Source organism: Antennarius striatus, chromosome 21 (assembly GCF_040054535.1).
Source record: "Antennarius striatus isolate MH-2024 chromosome 21, ASM4005453v1, whole genome shotgun sequence".
Lineage (NCBI taxonomy): Eukaryota > Metazoa > Chordata > Actinopteri > Lophiiformes > Antennariidae > Antennarius > Antennarius striatus.
In genome coordinates, this window is record NC_090796.1 from 17,283,101 (window position 1) to 17,301,672 (window position 18,572).

The 18,572-nt window shown below is 46.0% G+C and overlaps 1 protein-coding gene across 3 annotated transcripts in view; it reads left to right on the forward strand.

The window, feature by feature from the left end:
- Positions 1 to 18,572, forward strand: part of LOC137588172 (adenosine kinase-like) — an 88,789-nt gene that overhangs the window by 68,381 nt on the left and 1,836 nt on the right. For all 3 annotated transcript variants that reach the window (XM_068305064.1, XM_068305062.1, XM_068305065.1), the window contains 3 exons: positions 9,311 to 9,346; positions 12,050 to 12,164; positions 18,416 to 18,502. In XM_068305064.1, the coding sequence (XP_068161165.1) occupies positions 9,311 to 9,346; positions 12,050 to 12,164; positions 18,416 to 18,502 (238 nt within the window). The remainder of the gene's footprint in view (positions 1 to 9,310; positions 9,347 to 12,049; positions 12,165 to 18,415; positions 18,503 to 18,572) is intronic.

The following is an 18,572-nucleotide window of genomic DNA, read 5'->3' on the forward strand; positions in this document are numbered from 1 at the left end:
ACACACTACACACTACACACTCTACACACTCTACACACTCTACACACTCTCTACACACACTACACACACTACACACACTACACACTACACACTCTACACACTCTACACACACTACACACTGTACACACACTACACACACTACACACTCTACACACTCTACACACTCTCTACACACACTACACACACTACACACACTACACACTCTACACACTCTACACACTCTACACACACTCTACACACTGTACACACACTACACACACTACACACTCTACACACTCTACAAACTCTACACACACTACACACTACACACTCTACACACTCTACACACTCTACACACTCTCTACACACACTACACACACTACACACACTACACACTCTACACACACTACACACTCTACACACTCTACACACTCTACACACACTACACACACTACACACTCTACACACTCTACACACTCTACACACTCTACACACACTCTACACACACTACACACACTCTACACACACTACACACACTCTACACACTCTACACACACTCTACACACACTACACACACTCTACACACACTACACACACTCTACACACACTCTACACACTCTACACACACTACACACACTACACACACTACACACTCTACACACTCTACACACTCTACACACTCTCTACACACACTACACACACTACACACACTACACACTCTACACACTCTACACACTCTACACACACTCTACACACTGTACACACACTACACACACTACACACTCTACACACTCTACAAACTCTACACACACTACACACTACACACTCTACACACTCTACACACTCTACACACTCTCTACACACACTACACACACTACACACACTACACACTCTACACACTCTACACACTCTACACACACTACACACACTACACACTCTACACACTCTACACACTCTACACACTCTACACACACTCTACACACACTACACACACTCTACACACACTACACACACTCTACACACTCTACACACACTCTACACACACTACACACACTCTACACACACTACACACACTCTACACACACTCTACACACTCTACACACACTACACACTCTACACACTACACACACTCTATACACTCTACACACTCTACACACACTACACACTCTACACACTCTACACACTCTACACACACACTACACACTCTACACACACTACTCTACACACACTACACTACACACTCTACACACTCTAAACACTCTACACAAACTCTACACACACTACACACACTACACACACACTACACACACTACACACACTACACACTCTACACACACTGTCCTACACACACTGTCCTACACACACTGTCCTACACACACTGTCCTACACACACTGTCCTACACACTCTACACACACTCTACACACTCTACACACACTACACACACTCTACACACACTGTCCTACACACTCTACACACACTACACACACTACACACACTCTACACACTCTACACACACTGTCCTACACACTCTACACACACTACACACACTACACACACTCTACACACTCTACACACTCTACACACTCTACACACTCTACACACACTACACACACTACACACACTCTACACACACTACACACACTACACACACTCTACACACACTACACACTCTACACACACTACACACACTCTACACATACTACACACACTACACACACTCTACACACACTACACACACTCTACACACTACACACTCTACACACTCTACACACACACTACACACACACTACACACACTCTACACACACTACACACACTACACACTACACACACTACACACTCTACACACACTACACACTCTACACACACTACACACACTACACACACTCTACACACACTACACACTCTACACACACTACACACACTCTACACATACTACACACACTACACACACTCTACACACACTACACACACTCTACACACACTCTACACACTGTACACACACTCTACACACACTACACACACTCTGCACACACTACACACTCTACACACTCTACACACTCTACACACACTACACACTCTACACACTCTACACACACTACACACTCTACACACTCTACACACTCTACACACACTACACACTCTACACACTCTACACACTCTACACACACTACACACTACACACTCTACACACTCTACACACTCTCTACACACACTACACACTCTACACACACTACACACACTCTACACACACTACACACACTACACACTCTACACACACTACACACTCTACACACACTACACACTCTACACACACTACACACACTACACACACTCTACACACACTACACACTCTACACACACTACACACACTCTACACATACTACACACTCTACACACACTACACACACTCTACACACACTACACACACTACACACACTCTACACACACTACACACTCTACACACACTACACACACTCTACACACACTACACACTACACACACTACACACTCTACACACTCTACACACACTCTACACACTGTACACACACTACACACACTACACACTCTACACACTCTACAAACTCTACACACACTACACACTACACACTCTACACACTCTCTACACACACTACACACACTACACACACTACACACTACACACTCTACACACTCTACACACACTACACACTGTACACACACTACACACACTACACACTCTACACACTCTACACACTCTACACACTCTCTACACACACTACACACACTACACACTCTACACACTCTACACACTCTACACACACTCTACACACTGTACACACACTACACACACTACACACTCTACACACTCTACAAACTCTACACACACTACACACTACACACTCTACACACTCTACACACTCTCTACACACACTACACACACTACACACACTACACACTCTACACACACTACACACTCTACACACTCTACACACTCTACACACACTACACACACTACACACTCTACACACTCTACACACTCTACACACTCTACACACACTCTACACACACTACACACACTCTACACACACTACACACACTCTACACACTCTACACACACTCTACACACACTACACACACTCTACACACACTACACACACTCTACACACACTCTACACACTCTACACACACTACACACACTACACACACTACACACTCTACACACTCTACACACTCTCTACACACACTACACACACTACACACACTACACACTCTACACACTCTACACACTCTACACACACTCTACACACTGTACACACACTACACACACTACACACTCTACACACTCTACAAACTCTACACACACTACACACTACACACTCTACACACTCTACACACTCTACACACTCTCTACACACACTACACACACTACACACACTACACACTCTACACACTCTACACACTCTACACACACTACACACACTACACACTCTACACACTCTACACACTCTACACACTCTACACACACTCTACACACACTACACACACTCTACACACACTACACACACTCTACACACTCTACACACACTCTACACACACTACACACACTCTACACACACTACACACACTCTACACACACTCTACACACTCTACACACACTACACACTCTACACACTACACACACTCTATACACTCTACACACTCTACACACACTACACACTCTACACACTCTACACACTCTACACACACACTACACACTCTACACACACTACTCTACACACACTACACTACACACTCTACACACTCTAAACACTCTACACAAACTCTACACACACTACACACACTACACACACACTACACACACACACACACTGGATTATTTCTTTATTTCTATCAGTTGTAGTTTTACCTAAATGGACATACTGGAGGGTCGTCATGTGACCGAGGCAAGCATCTCCTCAAGCATCAAGAGTGACTCACAGATCAGCTGATCGTCGTTCCACGTCAGTTTGGGGTCACCTCCTTCTGGCTCCTGTGACCTTTGACCCCTGGAGCTCCAGTAGGGGGTTTCAGAAGAGGCTGGATTCGTATTCTTGATGAAACGGTTTTGGTATTTAGATCCCAGTGATGAAGAGGAGTAGATCTTCTTCGTCTCCTCCTGCAGAGATAGCTGGTCTCTTTCAGTGTGACGCTGACAACCCCCCCCCTATGGGGGCCCTGAGGTGAGCTGTGCGATAGCGGCCCCCGCTGCTGATAAGGCCATCAGACTGATCGCTACCCACCGCCGCCGCCCTGCTTCCATTAGCCCCCACCGGGCCGTCTGAATGCCTCCCTGCCCCCCCCCCTCGGAGGTTACATCTTCTGTTCACTGCCCCCCCATGCAAACCTGCCTCCCTGAGCTCAGATCGCTATCGGCGAGATATTCATGTACCGCACATGTTTCCATTGTTTAACCTCTGGACCTGTGCTGGGGGGGCCGCCGCCGTCCCTGTGGGCTCGATAGAGATGGATGGATGGAGCGGGGGCTGGAGGTGTGTGATGGACTGGCAGTGTCCTCCTCCTCCTCTGCCGCGGAGTGGACGCCGCCTGCAGGAGGCGCTCTAACGGAGTGTGTTTAAAAAAACTGACTTACCTTAAAGTCGTCGGGGGGAAACGCTGATGAGGTGAATCCACGCCGACGCTCCGGGGGGGGGGGGGGATCTGCATCCAGATGTCTGTCAGAGAACCTGAGCATCACAGCGACACAGGAAATAACAAGGAGGAGATGAAACACGGCACTAATGGATTGGTGGAAACAAAGTGAAACGCCATCAGGAGACGTGGAGTGAACCCCCCAGGGGCAATAAAAACAACACTGTGTGTGTGTGTGTGTTTGTGTTTGTGTGTGTGTGTGGTGTGTCATGCTTTGCCTGGGTTCCAGCATATCCCGGGAGCAACTGATGGGTTGGGGGGGGGTTGTTCCAGGTGATTTATTCATCTTAATCTGTGCTACGTGGAGGCGGGGCCTCCACCTCCTTCGTCCAATCATCAGCCTGCGTGGGGCTCCGAGGCGGCGGCGGCAGACGCCCCCAACTGGTGCCCCCGCCACGATCAGTCATTCAGCCCCCCCCCCCCCCCCCCACCTCCACCATGTGATGTATGTAAACGCTCAAGTCGGACGCCAGATGTTGTTTTCCCGGTGCATCATGGGAGCTGTCTTCGCCTTGCATCCTGCTGAGGGTGTTAATACAGAGCTGTGGTGTTTGTATTGATCACAGGTGATTATTGACGTCATTATTGATCACCCTGCGTGATCGGTTTGGTTTAATCCTGAAAGCCTGGATCTATTTCTGCTCTTAAGGACGTTAAGTCACTATTTAAAGGCTGTTCGCTGCAGAAATCACAATAATAAAAGTACGATAATTGCTCTTATTAACCTTTCTGAAGGCAGGAAAATGTTCCAGGCTTCAGACAAGTAAAAAAAAACTCTCAGCAGAGGCTTAATGGGTCAAATAAACTCCTTTTCACAGTTTCTTTATTCGAGTGTAGAAATCTCCAGAAAACAAGAGGATCCTTCTGCGTTGAGGAGTCAACGTTAATTTTTATTGTCTTAAAATGATGAAGTCGAGCCCTCGGCTCAGAAGGACGCTGGTTTCCATCGGAATCTGTCAAGTGGTTTCTGTGTCACTGACAAAAGCATTCCAGAAAAGCATCCCCAGTCTTTTTTAATTCTGCCTCTGCTTTCCAGCGTTCAAGAGGAAACAAATCCAAAGAAGCATTTTTATCTTTTTGAAGATTAGAAGACAAAACAGCTGCGAGTGAAACGTCCAGATTTTAAACCTGAGAGACGAAACCTTCTGGATTCAAACGTCCAGGAGAAGAAAACAAGGCTGCTGTTGTAAATAACTTGTTAGGGCTATACACACACACACACACACACACACACACACACACACAACACAATGTCAAATTCAATTCAATTTCTGTCTCAGCATCAGCTTAGGCTAACATGGTCAAGCAAATTCCTATTTTCAGCGCGGCCCGGGGGAGTTACGCTTCTCAGCTTATCAACTTTTATTAACCTTAACGCCGAGGTTTGCTCTGATTTAGGTCCTTTGGAAAACACAGAAATTGGATTTTTTTTTTTTTTTTTTGCCGCCTCCCTCTCCTGCTGTGACAGACGCTCAACGGCTAGTTAGGATTTTAAAAAAAAGGAAAAGAAAGAAAGCACCCGGCGTAGATTCGCTACAGGATGCATGGATGGAGTATTATGGTCTGCTGAGATGCAGAACGGACGGGATGAAGAAACTTAAAATGAATTGGTTCCCATCCAGAAACAAGAATACAAACATAAAATATAAATAATTTAAAATTAATGTCAGGTTTCTCCGTCTCAGATTTAAAAGTTTGTTGTGGTTAAATGCCTTAAATTTATTATGCAAATCTGGATTATCTGAAATACAATCTGCAGTATTATCCAGAATACCTGGATTGTTATTAGGAATATTATCTGGATTATTATCCTGATCCGTGTGTTTTTACAGATTATGATTTTTTTACAGATTATTATTATTTTTACAGATTATTTACAAAAAGAAGATTTATGAATAACCACAGTGGAATGTTTTTTTTGGATAATTAGGGGTAAATTGAACTAAATTCTATCCAACACCCGAGCCAACACACACTACCTCCATGCTGGCTGTGCTCCTGCGGCTCAGGGGGGGGGGCCGGAGCGTTTTTACTTTGGGTTCTCCAGCCTGTAATCTGTGTTGTTTTCATGTGCAGCTGTTTGAGCAGAAAGCGTTCCCCGCTTTAACACCAAACAGCTCCCAGACACCGTCAGCCACCAGCTGGACGCAGCCTTCAGCGCATCCACACACACGTTGCTCCTCATGGGGATGTTGGAGCTTCTCAGCAGACAAACAAACCTGTGAAGGAATGCTAACGCTAACGCTAGCGTGTGTCAACTGATGACTGATCTTCTGTTACCGGCGGCGTCTTCGGCTGCTGTCACCCTCCCCGTCAAGCTCAACAAATTGTGTAGACCGGCCTTTGCGTGAAGTGTGTGTTTCCTCTTTCATTTTGCTTGCCCCCCCCCCACTGACTGGGCTCTGGATTATTAGCTTAAGCTCTCTAAAAATATCCTTTGACTGTTTAAGCCTCTGACAGCAGCAGCGTCTCAAACATTCTGATGGCTTTATATTAACTATGGCCGCCGCTCTCAGCTCGTCTTGTTATCTTTTTACCCCGTTTGCCCGGGGAGGGGCCGGAGCAGCGGGATGCCGCCGAGCTCCTCTTCCTCCTGGACTTCCTGGAGAGGATCTCCAAACCCCATCGCCGCCATCCGACCAATCAGATTCTTGTTTTTTCTGTGAGCGTGAGAGGATGGTGTCCAGATGTCACTCCAGGCTCTTGTCATTGTTGGGCGACAGCTGTAGGAGCACAGGGGCCCCCGTTTGAAGGGCCGCGTACCAACAGCGCTCATGTCAGACATGATGCACAGCCTCCCCGAGCCATCCTGGAATATTAATGCGTTAAGCTCCTCCAGGAACTTTTATTACCCGTCATTTGGGGTCATTATCTCGTCGGTGGCGTCCCGGTAATTGCGTATTTACTGCAGTACAGTATTTATCATGGCGTTATATTAGCACAGCTTACAGGACAAACATTCCTGATGCTGCGTTCACACAGACCAACGCATTCCTGAAAGGGATTACACCGTCCACATGTGGCTCATAGACATCACTTCAATTATCTTTGCTTCCAACGCCCCCCCCCCCCCCCCCCCCCGAAGGCTCTTTATTAAAGCTGCTAACTATAGAGCAGCAGATCGACGGAGGCTCCAATGCCGCCGCTGCCGTTGTTCCCGCCTTCATTCATGCCTCTTTTCATGTGAAATATCTCTGTTTTGACTTTTTTGGGGGGGGTTTTCCCCGCATCGCAGCGAAACGCTGATTCCAGAGCAGGATGGTTAAAAGATCACAGATAAATAAAAATAAAGAGAGACCCGGGAGGAGGAGACTTAACTCGTCATTAGACTGCTTGTAGCTGTAGAAGCTAATTGACCTCTGTGTGTGTGTGTGTGTGTGTGTGTGTGTGTGTGTGTGTGTGTGTGTGTGTGTGTGTGTGTGTGTGTGTGTGTGTGTGTGTGTGTGTGTGGTGTGTGTGTGATGTTGATCTGATGTGGAGGCGCCGTGAGGCCTCCCTTTGGGGATCAGTGACCTCATCGTTCCGTGTCGCCGCCTCCCCTTTCTGTTGGAGGACCAGGTTGTTGACCTCTACCTAAGGTCACGCAAACACCCCCCCACCTCCAAACCAACAACCCCTACCCACCCCACCCTCCATACACACCTAAATGGATGATTTTTAGAATAATAGCATCAATTTATTGCATTGTTTTGGCTCCAAACTGAATTTAGCATTCTAGCATTGGCTGATTAACGTCACCCCTTAATCTTAATCTTAATCTGTATCTGTAGACAACTGGTTAAACGCTTTAAATCATGTATAACTGGTGTTTGTCAAATTTTATAAAGTATTTTAATTTGCGACTGACAGCTTCTTAGCATTTTCATCGAATATGGAATCAAAACCCCCAAAATTCTTGAGTTGTGATGCGTTAAATCAGGTGTGTTTCACGCGTGAAGCTGCTTCACCTGATGGATTGATGTTCTGTGTGACATCACAGCAACACCAACGCTGATGAACCCAGTTTGATTTGCTCCTACAGATCTCCGAACCACCCGTCTGCAGATACATTTATAAAACCGTACGAGAACCGACGGCAGCAGGAGTTTGTTTCGACTGTTTTCCGTCCAATCCTCTCGCCATATGTCGATAAATCAGCCGCCGCCTGATGTGAGAAGAAAAGTGCATCCAAGTAGCTCCAACTATACGGCAGGAATTTGGATCAGAAGACTCCAACAAGTTTCAAGTGTTTACCGTCTGATTCTGCTGCCATATGTTTATGAATGGAAACCAACGGCGACCCGGCGAGTGGGAAGACGGCTATATATATCAGAGCTGGAGCTAGCGCTCACGTTTAGCATCGGCGCGGTGAGATTAGCGGAGGCCCGCGTGGAAACTTTTACAGCGTAAAGAAAACGCATGGCGGCGGCGGGGATTCCCACACGTGTTCACCATTTCAACGGCGGTTTGATGGAGTTATCTGGAGATGGAGGGCGGGGGGGGGGCGATGGATGAAACGGATGGGCTGCACGGCCAATCAGGGGCCGGCGCATCGACAGGTGACCTCCTCAGGGGACACGCCAGGAGCGACACGTCTTCACTGCACGTCTGGAGTGTGACATTCTGTGAGTCTTAGTGTAACGAACTGCTCATTTATGTGTGTGTGTGTGTGTGTTTGCAGGAGGCGGCCACGTTTGCAGAAGTGCTGGGTTTCGAGGTGAGTTGACCAGCGATTGCACACTAAACAGATCCTAAAGGTTTATTTTTGCTGATAATGAAGTTCTTTTTGGACAGTGATTGATGTGCTATTATACTCTCCAGGCCGTGCAGCAGTTGCTATGGAAACCTGGCAGTCGTCATGGTTTCTTTGTTCAGCCAGCTCTCTCTGTTATGACGCACTCTGCTAGGTCTGCACCCAACATCGCCTACAGATGTTATTTATTGAATTTTGAAAAGCCTCTTGGGAAGCTGAGAAGTTGGGCATGGTTTCAAGCCTTTCTCCGCAGGCTGGGGGGGTGGGGGGGGGCTCATCAGGTTGCCTGGTTAAAAAGCCTCCTCATTATCTTCATCGCACTCAGGGATGATGCTGAATGTCTGCTTTAAACATCACAAACACACCTGAAGCCACCTGTGGTTTTAGATAAGGCAGATTTAAGTGTTTGCGTCCCTCAGCCTAAATCCCGCCTGCGTTTCTACATATTCCTCGAGCTTTTTAATGGGAAATCAAAAACACAAATAGCCGCCGTATGCGAGCTTTTTTTCAAATGGGCTCAGGTATTTTAAGTGGCGTCTCTATTTCAGAGGAGCGCTGCCTTGAAAATGGCTCTGCACTGTGTGAATAATTGTCATCCAGAATCACTAACGGTGTGATCAACGTGACTGGAATAGAAATGCCATCCTGATGGCGGTGACAGGTTTAAGAGAGGAGAAGGGATGAAGACAGGAACAGAGGAGGTGGGGGCCTGCAGGGATGGGGGGGGGGGCGCGCACGACTCACACACACACACACACACACACACACACACACACACACACACACAAAGGGCAAAGTGGCACCTCGGCTAGTAGTTACAACTCTTTGACATTTTCCGTGTCAACCTGATTTGCCAGAACACTCAGCGCCAGATTACTCTGGATGTGATTTCCCAGATAGCATCAGTGAGGTGTGTGTTTGTTTCTCGCTGCTTCCTGTTCCTTTGTCGTGATGCTAACTTCCTCCAGACATCACCTGTAGCTAACAGTTAGCACGCATTCAGAAAATGAACGTAGTCCCATCCATCCAGCGGGTTTCGTTGGGTCTAAATTATCCGTCATGTTCACACGACGGTCATTTTGCTTTGACGTCAGCGCCGAGCTAACGTTACAGTTTGATGACATTCGGTGTATTTTACTAAAATCTGATCAGATCTGTTTGATATTCATTATCTAATACCTGGATGATATAGGTAGCTGATGTTAGCCCTGCTCAACTATTACATCACTTATGATTGTAAAAATGATTACACAGAGATGAAATAATAGAAAATGAAAAAAAAATAATAAAAAAATTTTATCACTATAATTCTGACAAATTAACTTTTCTTTTTCTGACAGTTTAATCCTCTTTAAAGTTCATTTAAACTCATAAATTCCAGCTTCAGGTTCTAAGAAAATATAAACACACGTTGCTAGCGGTCGGCTGAGGGACATTTTACTGTGTATTACAGTTTTTATTACCCAGTAAACAAGATCTGTTGTATATTTATCATTGTAATGCAGTCTTAAATATTTTTTATCACATTAAGGTCGACTAACAAACAGAGGTTGTTGTTGGTTCTGGTAAATATCAGATAAACAACAGTCAGCAGGTGTGGGATCTGTTTCCTTCACCCTGCAGAGACTAAAACAACTTAACGTCGTGTAAAACGGGATTATTTCATCGATTGTTTGGCTGAATGCAGAAAAATATGAGCGTGACCATTTGTCAGGGTGAATGTCTTAGCCGTTATAGTGAACGTGTGCGACGCCCCACTCACCTCCGGACCTCCTAAACCTGAGCAGAGCAGCGTTTTTATGTCAGCCAACATAAAACCGAAGGGCCACAACGTGCCGGAGCCCCGTGTGGTTTAACCCCCCCGTGGTTTAACCCCGCGTGGTTCAGCCTTGCGCTGTCTGGAGGAGCGCTTGTGGTTACATCCAGTCACACTGACAAATTGCCTTTTTTTCCTCCATTGCCTGCTAACAGCCTCGGTATTAACCTCACCATTAGCACTTACTTAGAGTGTTACACCCACTTTTCCTCGGCCCCGGGCCCCCCCAGACCTCTCAGGGCTGATTAAAGGACGTTTGGGAGGCATTTAGAGGCACCAAAGCTCGATGGGTTGAGCGAACTGGGGTGGATCTCCCTGATTACCCCCATCACCGGGGTATTTGTTTGCCCTGGAGGTGCTCGAGCGTTAGCTTTGATACAGACGCTACGGGCCCTTAATGCCGCCTCCTCTGCATTAAAGCCGAGTCCCGTCCCCCCCGCTGCGAGACGGCGATAAAGACGCCCCCACCTGCTCGCAGGACATGATGATGAGTTAATAATAAAGCGGCTCTGACAGGTGTGGGTTTTTATCCGTCTCACGATCAAAGGTGGGGCCCCCAGAGAGTTCTGTCGTCTCCCCAGGCGAGAATATCCATTCTGTGCAGATGCTGAGGAGAGATGGCGCGTTTGAGGAGGAGAAGGAGGCGGCGGTGCGCCTCCCCCCCCCCCCGGCTTTATCTGAACACATCTCCCCTCACTTAGAGAATATGACATTCAAGGGTTTCATCCCAGCATCATTGAACGTCCTCATTGATCGCTACTTCCTGGTTCCCCTGACCCCCCTCCATCACACCCCTGATCCCTGATTGACACCTCCTCCTTCACACCTCCTTACTCTGGCGTGTTTTACAGACAGATGACATCGCAGAGATTGCAAAGAAGACCCAAAACCTCCCCAAGGTGAACACAAAGAGGCAGCGGGTGGTGGTCTTCACCCAGGGCAAGGACGACACGGCGGCGACTGTCGGTAGGACCTTCCCCCACCCCCCCATTCATCGCTTAAAACCTCGTCTCTCCAAAGATCAGCGTTGAGTCGACGCGAGAAGAGAGCGATCAGCGATTGTTTGAAGTTAACCACCGGTATTGACACCAGATGCTAGAGAAGAAGCCCGCTCACGCTGCATTCTGTCATTTCAGAGCATAAAAGCAGTGAGGGGGGGTGCTGAGATCCGGCATTGATTTGTGAAGTACTTCTAACTTTGTCTTGGATGGACTCCAGGCCAGTCCTCAGCAGTTTTTAATGCCCCGGCTCTCACATCCTGCCCTTTTATTTCCTTTAGAGTTGTGACGGGGGCGACCCGGAGGAGAGGGTCGACCACGCCGCTCCACAAATCAATCCATTTCCTTTAGATCCGGGTCATGTCGGTTAGCGGGACGCCAAAAGGCGTCGTCGTCATAACGGAGCGGGGGTCGCAGGTTGAAGTGGTGTTGATGGTGATGGGGGGGGGGGGGTGTTGGTTTCATCTTTGTTTCTGACCTGTTTCCTCGTTGTCCTTGAGAGCAGATGCCTCAGGTAACGGCGCCGGCGTGTCGCCCATCGCCAGAGACGGTAGAGATGCTACTGTTAGCGGCGCTGATGCTACAGTTTCATGTGAGCGTTAGTATTAAACATCTAATAACCATCTGTACAACATCAGGTAACTATCATCAATAATCAGTATCAGGGTAAAAGCAGTTCCAATCATATATTTATTAGCAATTAGCAATATTAGCTAAAGTGATTGTTGTGAAATCTAAAAGGAAATTGATGAATCGATTTACCGTCAGACGATATTTTCACGGACCGTCCTCCAAAGGTCTGCTGGATAAATCTGACAAAATAAAACGACACGACCAGCATTAACCTGTTTCATTCTAACTGTAATAATAAAGGTCAATCCAGTTTGAATCAACTTTATTAGCAGCGTTCTCGTAACATCAGTTTATTCTGTATGTGACATCCTTTTACCAGTAGGGGTCACTGCAGAGCACCGACGTCTCCGACCAAAACACAAACTAAACCGGTTAGACGTGAATCCTGGCTGCTTCCTCATGAGTCCGCACAGATTTTAACTTCCTGTTTGACTTGAAACTCTTCCAGGCGGCCATGTTGAAAACTCAGGACTTCATTCTATTAACGGTTTCTTCTCATGCTCCTCACATGGGCCAGTCTTCCTGTTGTAATGTGGTAACAACACCAAAAAACACGTTATTTATTCGTCTGGGAAACATCTTTTAAACCAACCCGAACAAACAAAGAGTTTCAAACCCTCATCATTTACTTCCTGTCTTCTGCCGTGTCGAGTTGTGTCACCAAGTTCCCACAAAGAAGGATCTGTGGGTGTGGAGTTTTTCTCGATGTCTTACTGGAACAAATGTCCGTCTGCGGTTCTGGATGTGAGGACGACTCCTGCCTGCTGGTTGAACTTTATATAAAAGACATGACGAATGCAGTGCGGCGTGAAAGACAATGTGTTTCAGATGTCATCTGCAAACGTGATAAATGTCAGCGTTGTCGCACGCCGCCGTCGCACGCCGCCGTATCCACGCGTGTGAACATCAGTATCCATGCCAGCCAAATAAATGTCAACCTAAAGAGAGAATTAAAGAATTTCATTTCCCAGAGGCGGCGCTCTAATAAACGTGATCTCTCATTTTGTTTGCAATTTGTCCTCCTGTCAGGATTTGATCATTCGCCAGCCTCCGTGTGTCACGTTAAAGCGTTTTATAGTGATTAAGGATGGGAGAACGTCTCCCCCCCTCCCCCCCGGTATAATTCTCCAAAAAAGAGATGTCAATTTGTTATTGTTCTTCCTCCCGCCTTTCATTTGGCGCCTTTCATCACGCCGCCGCTTCAAACGTGGCTTTCAAGAGCGGCGAGGAGCGGCCCTCCATCCACCTCCGACACGCCGAACCGACGCCGGGCTTTTGCTTCTACGCCCATTAAAGCAGTAATTAAGATCATTGTGGCCTGAACCTTAACAGCAGCACATCTAATAAACGATCATTCAGCGGGGGCCGTGGCGCTAAGCGCTGATAAGGACCCGATAACGCCTGACTCGGCTCCTCCAGGAGGTTTAGGGCCCTCGGGGGGCCTGGAAGAGATGTGATCTACACGCATTCATCACGCCGGGTCGAGGAAGACTCACTGCAAAGGCCGAAGAGTTTATTTTAAAGCTGATTAACCGCCGCCTAAAAAGCAGGATGTTTATGGTGTATATTCACTAAATCAATTAACATTCTGCTCTCTGCTTAAAGACCGCCTTTCTTTCCTTTGGCATCTCGTGCTCGAGTGTTTTCTTTCATGTCTCCCTGGAAGGTTGGCGATGATCTTTTGCCTGCGGTTGCAGTAATTACTGGCACATGTATATATTTTTTTTCTAACTCAATTGTGAACAAAGATGCCGGTGACGATAGGAAAACAGATTGAATGTCAACTCGCTCCGAAAGCCCACGCCTTTGCCAAGAAAGCGGTAACGTTGTTTTTCCTCTCCGGAGCGCCGTTTGGCTGGAAAGCAAAAAGGAAACGTTCCAGAAGAAGAAGAAGAAGAAGAAGAAGTTTCCCACCGAGCTAAACTCTGAGTGCGTTTAGGTAAATATTCAGCCGCTCTGGGTTTTCAACGATGAGGTAATTTGTGGACGAGCGCGGCGACGGGTTCAGAGTTAATTTTAATGACCTGCTGATTATTTCATCTACCTGCTTCCTGTCGAAGCGACAATACCGACGCTGGAACGGAATCAAATGAAGCGTATAATGATTTCAGTCGGAGCGACGCTCCGTATGCTCGTTTTCCAATAAAGCCGGGTTGTCATGTGTGCATGTACAGTCAGTGTTGTGCGCTGAATTGGCATTGTTTAAAAGAATAGCCGGTAATAAAGGGGCTTAATTGATACTCATTTCAAAGAGGCGCCTGTTGAAAGAATTTCTTAAGTTTAATCACCACCATTCGAGAGTTATAATGAGGGAATTATGAAGAGCAAATTAACAAAAGCTCACAATTACAGCTCACTGAAAGAGCTGTTTGATTCTGGGATTCGTCCTCAGTTCTATTCTCCTGCAGAGGTTACCTGAGGAGGAGGTTACCTGTCCGGGAGGTGAGCTGTTAAGAAGGTCCTCTGGTTGTCTGTGTGTCCAGGTCATGGATGTTGAGATCAGTCCTCTGGACATTAAGACAGTTTCTTGAAGACGTCTCGCCTCTCATCAGAGAGGCTTCTTCAGTTCTTGCGGTGGCAGGTTATGTAGTGTCAACTGTAGTGTCCTGGTAGGGCCAACAGGCCCCGCCCACTAACACACCTGTAATAAAAGTCAGATTTAAAATAAATAACGTTCTATCTTTAACCGTGGATATACTGGAGTATATCTGCACATTTTTCAATATGTTTACTTATTCTGATTTTTATTTTGTATCGTTTCCATAGAAACACAGTTTTGCCCGGAGCTTAATTCACAAACTATACGTTCCAGCTTCGCCAAACTTTAAATGTAAATTAAATAAAGACTGTAAAGGTCGGTCATCTTCTCCACAGCCTGGGTCCAGTACGTTATCCTCCGACGGACTGGAGGACGTGTCGTTTATTGATGGATCTGTAGGATAAATACAACCTAATGCAGGTTAATAATCAGATACCTGGGTTATCTCTGCCTCAGCCAGGTTAGGTTCAAACTCAAACAGTTTTACTTCCTGCAGAAACAGATCTTGGTTCCAGGTCTTCGCTCTCCAAGCCGTTTGTTTCTGCAGGACGTTTTTAGCATCGTTTTTTTGCCGGTTGGATCCGTTGCAGGCAGCTGTGGAAGCGTCTGAGTGCAGCACGAGTGAACACGTCAGTCAAATTTAATAATTTCACTAATGAGGTTACAGTATATGAACTTCCTTCCCGCAGCAGAGCACGAACTCTGCTTGTGACGGCAGGAGGGAATAGAAGCAGAAAGACAGCGAGAGGTTTGAACCGGCTCATCGCTTAGCAGCCCAAATTTAAATTCACATTTCATGTCGATGTTTTTCCGCAGATATGATGGGCTAGTATAAAAATATTACCAAAAAACACACCTGTCACTGCTGTGGTAGACCTTATGCTGTTAACATGCAAACAAATCGTCACTGTTTATATCAGCAACATCCCTGATGTTGATGGTTCTGTTAGCCTACCTGTCCTTCAGCTGTTTGCTAACCGGTTCCTCCTCATTCTCCGTTATTTTCTTATTATTATCAACCAAAATGAACCCAATGCCAAATATTTAAAACTCAAATGTGAATTTTTTTTGGGAAAAAAAAAACCTGTTGATGCAATAAAGGGACAACCAAAAACCAAATATCTTGGGCTGAAGGAGCTTCCACCTCCCTCTGAATTTAAAGCACTTGAAGGCATCGCGGTGAGACGTCTGATCACACTCAGATCACACTCAGACGTGTTCATTGTGAGACCTTGGATGTGGTGTTTGTCAGCGTTGCTGTACGATCTTGAAAAGACGCCCACTCTGAGGAGAGACTACTTTTGTTCACCATAAACATATTTACAGTTATTTATATCCGATTCCTCTGATCAAATGAACAGTCACGTCTGTGCCGAACAAGTGCAGCAGCTTCCCACAAAAAGTGCAACGCGAAAGCATGACCACATTTAATGATTTTGGGTTCCTTTGCTGTGGAATCACTGACAGGATGTAATTTATCGTGAGCACATTTTCCATCGCGGCTAATCGTTTCAAGAGGGAGGAGGATTCCTCATCTGTGGCATTAATTAAGAAAAGTCGTTGTGCTGCTAATTAGTTAATCCTGGAAGGAATCTGGTGTTATTCTGGATTATTACTGACGTGACAATCACCTGCTTGCCTTTAAAGGAGCATGTGCTGCTTCTACCTCCAGTATTTGACCTGGTGTACGATCTTTACTCGATGTAATTCTCACCCTGATTGACAGCTTGAGTTCCTCGTGTGTGGAGCGTACGCCCGGCTGCCGCTTGTGTTTAGTTGCCCTGCAGAAAAAGACGGAATGCATGCACATATTATTAATCGGGTGGGGAGTCTTATCTGCAGATATTCTGGGCGCCATTTCTAGATTAGCAGGGAGCCTCATTAATAAATTTTTTTCTTCTTAAACTCTAACCTTTTTCTCTCTATAAGAGGTCTGTCAGCCGGCTTGTGTTCCTTTTATCCACATGTCAGTCTTTTGTCTCCTGCACCTTGTAGAAGGTTCATGTCGGCTCCAGATCCCTGGGATGGTTTGAAGATTGTGTGTGTGGTTCAGATTGTTCTGACATAAGTTGTTAATGTCGCTCTACACCTCCACACTTTGTCATCTGGTGGGTTTTTTGCTTCTCCTTTAAACTGGAGGCCTCTTTGAAGTGCATATGCTACTGATAATTGAAGCAATATTATCCACTGTAGATAATAAAGAGACCCTTACTTAATGGATTCCGTTTTGAACTAAACGACTTGCAGAAACTGTTGTTTTTAATTTATCACAGAGCTCACCTGAAGCGTTAGATATGTGGAGAAGTTTTGCATTTGATCATCTGTTGCTTCTGGGAAATGTATTGGAGCCACTGCAGCGTTCCAGTGTGTAGGAACAATAATTAGATAATCCGTTTATCCTTCGACCGAGTTTTCAGAGTCAGTTTTTTTTTGTGTTAAATATCACATAAAATGCCAAACACTCACTGATTACAGCGGCTCGAATGCTTGGATTTACAGCTTTTCTCTGCTTTAAATCTTTGTAAATATATATATTTAGCTTCTGGACTGTTTGTTGAACAAAACAAACAATCCGAGTCACATTCCTCGGCTTGAGAAGCTTGTGTTTGGCTAAAATCGCTGTTTACTGGAGCTTTGTAATATTTATCCATAAAAATAATCAATAGCTTAGCTAGATTAGAGTCCATAGCCGTTGCTAGCACCTCTGTGAGGCTGATAAACATCAGGATGCTAGGTGTTCCAATGCTAACATGCTGATGTTTAGCAGGATCTGTGTTCACAATTCTTTTTTTTAGCAAGCTGGGATTTACTAATTAGCATTAAACACAACATTCATGACTATTAACCAACAGTTGTTGGACTATTCTTGTCACATGTTCCAGTTAATAAACCCCAGGTCTAAAGAGACTTTACATTTGACGACGCCCCTTTTTCACCCGGTCATGTGACTTTCCGTTCCTGTGACTCATACGTTTATTGATATCCTGGTCCAATCAGGGCTTGTTGGTGTTGAATATACATTAATCTGTTTACTGTGTTGACTGCAGGTGGGGGGGTGACCATGTTCCCCGTTCTGGAAATGGACCAGAACAAGATCGTGGACACCAACGGCGCAGGAGACGCCTTCGTTGGAGGTACGGCATGAAAGTCTTCCTCATAGTTATTTCACTTTAACTCCATATAACCATGCTTACATGTTGAACT